The following is a 1430-nucleotide window of genomic DNA, read 5'->3' as shown; positions in this document are numbered from 1 at the left end:
TGGTGCAAGGGAGGGGACAAGCTGCTGCTGCTCTTGGTAGTGTGGAAGTCCCTGGGTGGCTCCTGCTGGGCAGGGAAGTGCTCGGCCCCCAGGAAGATGCTCAGCCACGGCCAGCTCATCACGGTGACGCTGGGCACCCGCTGTGCTCCTGCAGAGCTGCCTCGCAGCAAGTGGGCATCCAGCCTTTGAGCGCTGTATGGAGGAGGCCTGTAGCCGTTGTTGGTTTTCTCTGTGGGGAAACTGAGGCACAGGTGGCAGAACCAGCTGCCTCGAATCCTTCTAGGGCTCCATCCTGAGCCCTGCAGCCTCTCATCCCAGAGAGTTTTCCTTTCTCCTCCAAGCTCTTGCTGCATGCTGAGAAATGACAGCGGGATTCCCAGCCTCCTGCTACACACGGGTCTGAAAGCTCTTCTTTCTCTCTCATCCCCAGCGAGTTCACTTGACCCTGCACCCCAAGTAGCACAGCAGGAGGGCAGGCAGGAGCCTCCCTGCTTATTTCCTCTCTCTGTGTTTGCAGGTGTCTGTGGATATCAGCAGCAGCACGATTCGTGTAGCAGTGCTGGAGGGGAGCAGCCCGCACGTCCTCATGGAAGGGAAACTCACCCACAAGATCAATACGGAGAGTTCCCTCTGGAGCCTGGAGCCAGGGAAGTGTGTTTTGGTAAGGGGGTCTTTGCAGCTCTGCTGGGCTGGGCTCTGCAGTGGGAGCTCCTCCAGCTCCAAGCCCTGCCATGGGCAGGGCCACCTTCCACTAAAGCAGGTGTCTCCAATCCCCTGTGTCCAACCTGGCCTTGAACACTGCCAGGGATGGGGCATTTACCACTTTTTTGGCCAACCTGTTCCAGCACCTCACCACCCTCACAGGAAGAACTTCTTCCTTGTATCTAACCTGAACTCCCCCTGTCTGAAGCAGTTGCTCTGGCTCCTTCTCTGCCTTCAGCAGGCGCCGTGGCTTGTGGTGTGCCTGCGCCCCAGTGCCACAGATCTTCTCTCTCTCAAGGTGGTTCAGGGGCTGTGGCTGCCCAGGAGTGTGTTACTGGTGGGTTCTCAGCCTCTTGTGTGCTCACAGGCTGAGGCTGTGAGTTCTGTTCCTGGCTGAAGCCGTCCTGGGGGTTGTGTTGCTGCCCATCAGCCTGGGATCTCAAGTGCCAAACAGTTGCCACATTCCTGTGTGAGTTTTGGGGCCACTACAGATCCATATGGATGTACTGGGGGATGACAGACTGGTACCAAGAGAGAGGAGCTCCTCCAGCTCCATTAGGCTGTTGAAAGGATATGAAAAAGGAGGCAGTGGCGTCATTAACCTGTGTTTTAAAGTGTTCTTAGACTTCTTGAAAATTGGCTGATCTGGGAAGAGAAACCATCCTGGGAAGGAGTAAACCTGTTCAAAAGGAGGTGGCCCAACGGGCGGCTACTGGGAATCCCTGGTG

General features: G+C 56.6%; 1 protein-coding gene across 1 annotated transcript in view; it reads left to right on the top strand.

Annotated features, from left to right (window-relative positions):
• NUDCD3 (NudC domain containing 3) overlaps positions 1–1430 on the top strand; it is a gene marked incomplete at both ends in the record, with an annotated part of 9641 nt that overhangs the window by 3668 nt on the left and 4543 nt on the right. The window contains one exon of the mRNA XM_010017014.1: positions 518–661. Within this exon, the coding sequence (XP_010015316.1) occupies positions 518–661 (144 nt within the window). The remainder of the gene's footprint in view (positions 1–517; positions 662–1430) is intronic.

The sequence above is a fragment of the Nestor notabilis genome, unplaced genomic scaffold (genome assembly GCF_000696875.1).
Source record: "Nestor notabilis isolate BGI_N333 unplaced genomic scaffold, ASM69687v1 scaffold24906, whole genome shotgun sequence".
Classification (NCBI taxonomy): Eukaryota; Metazoa; Chordata; class Aves; order Psittaciformes; family Psittacidae; genus Nestor; species Nestor notabilis.
Note: the sequence above shows the minus strand (reverse complement) of the source record. Positions and strands in the feature narration are given on the sequence as shown.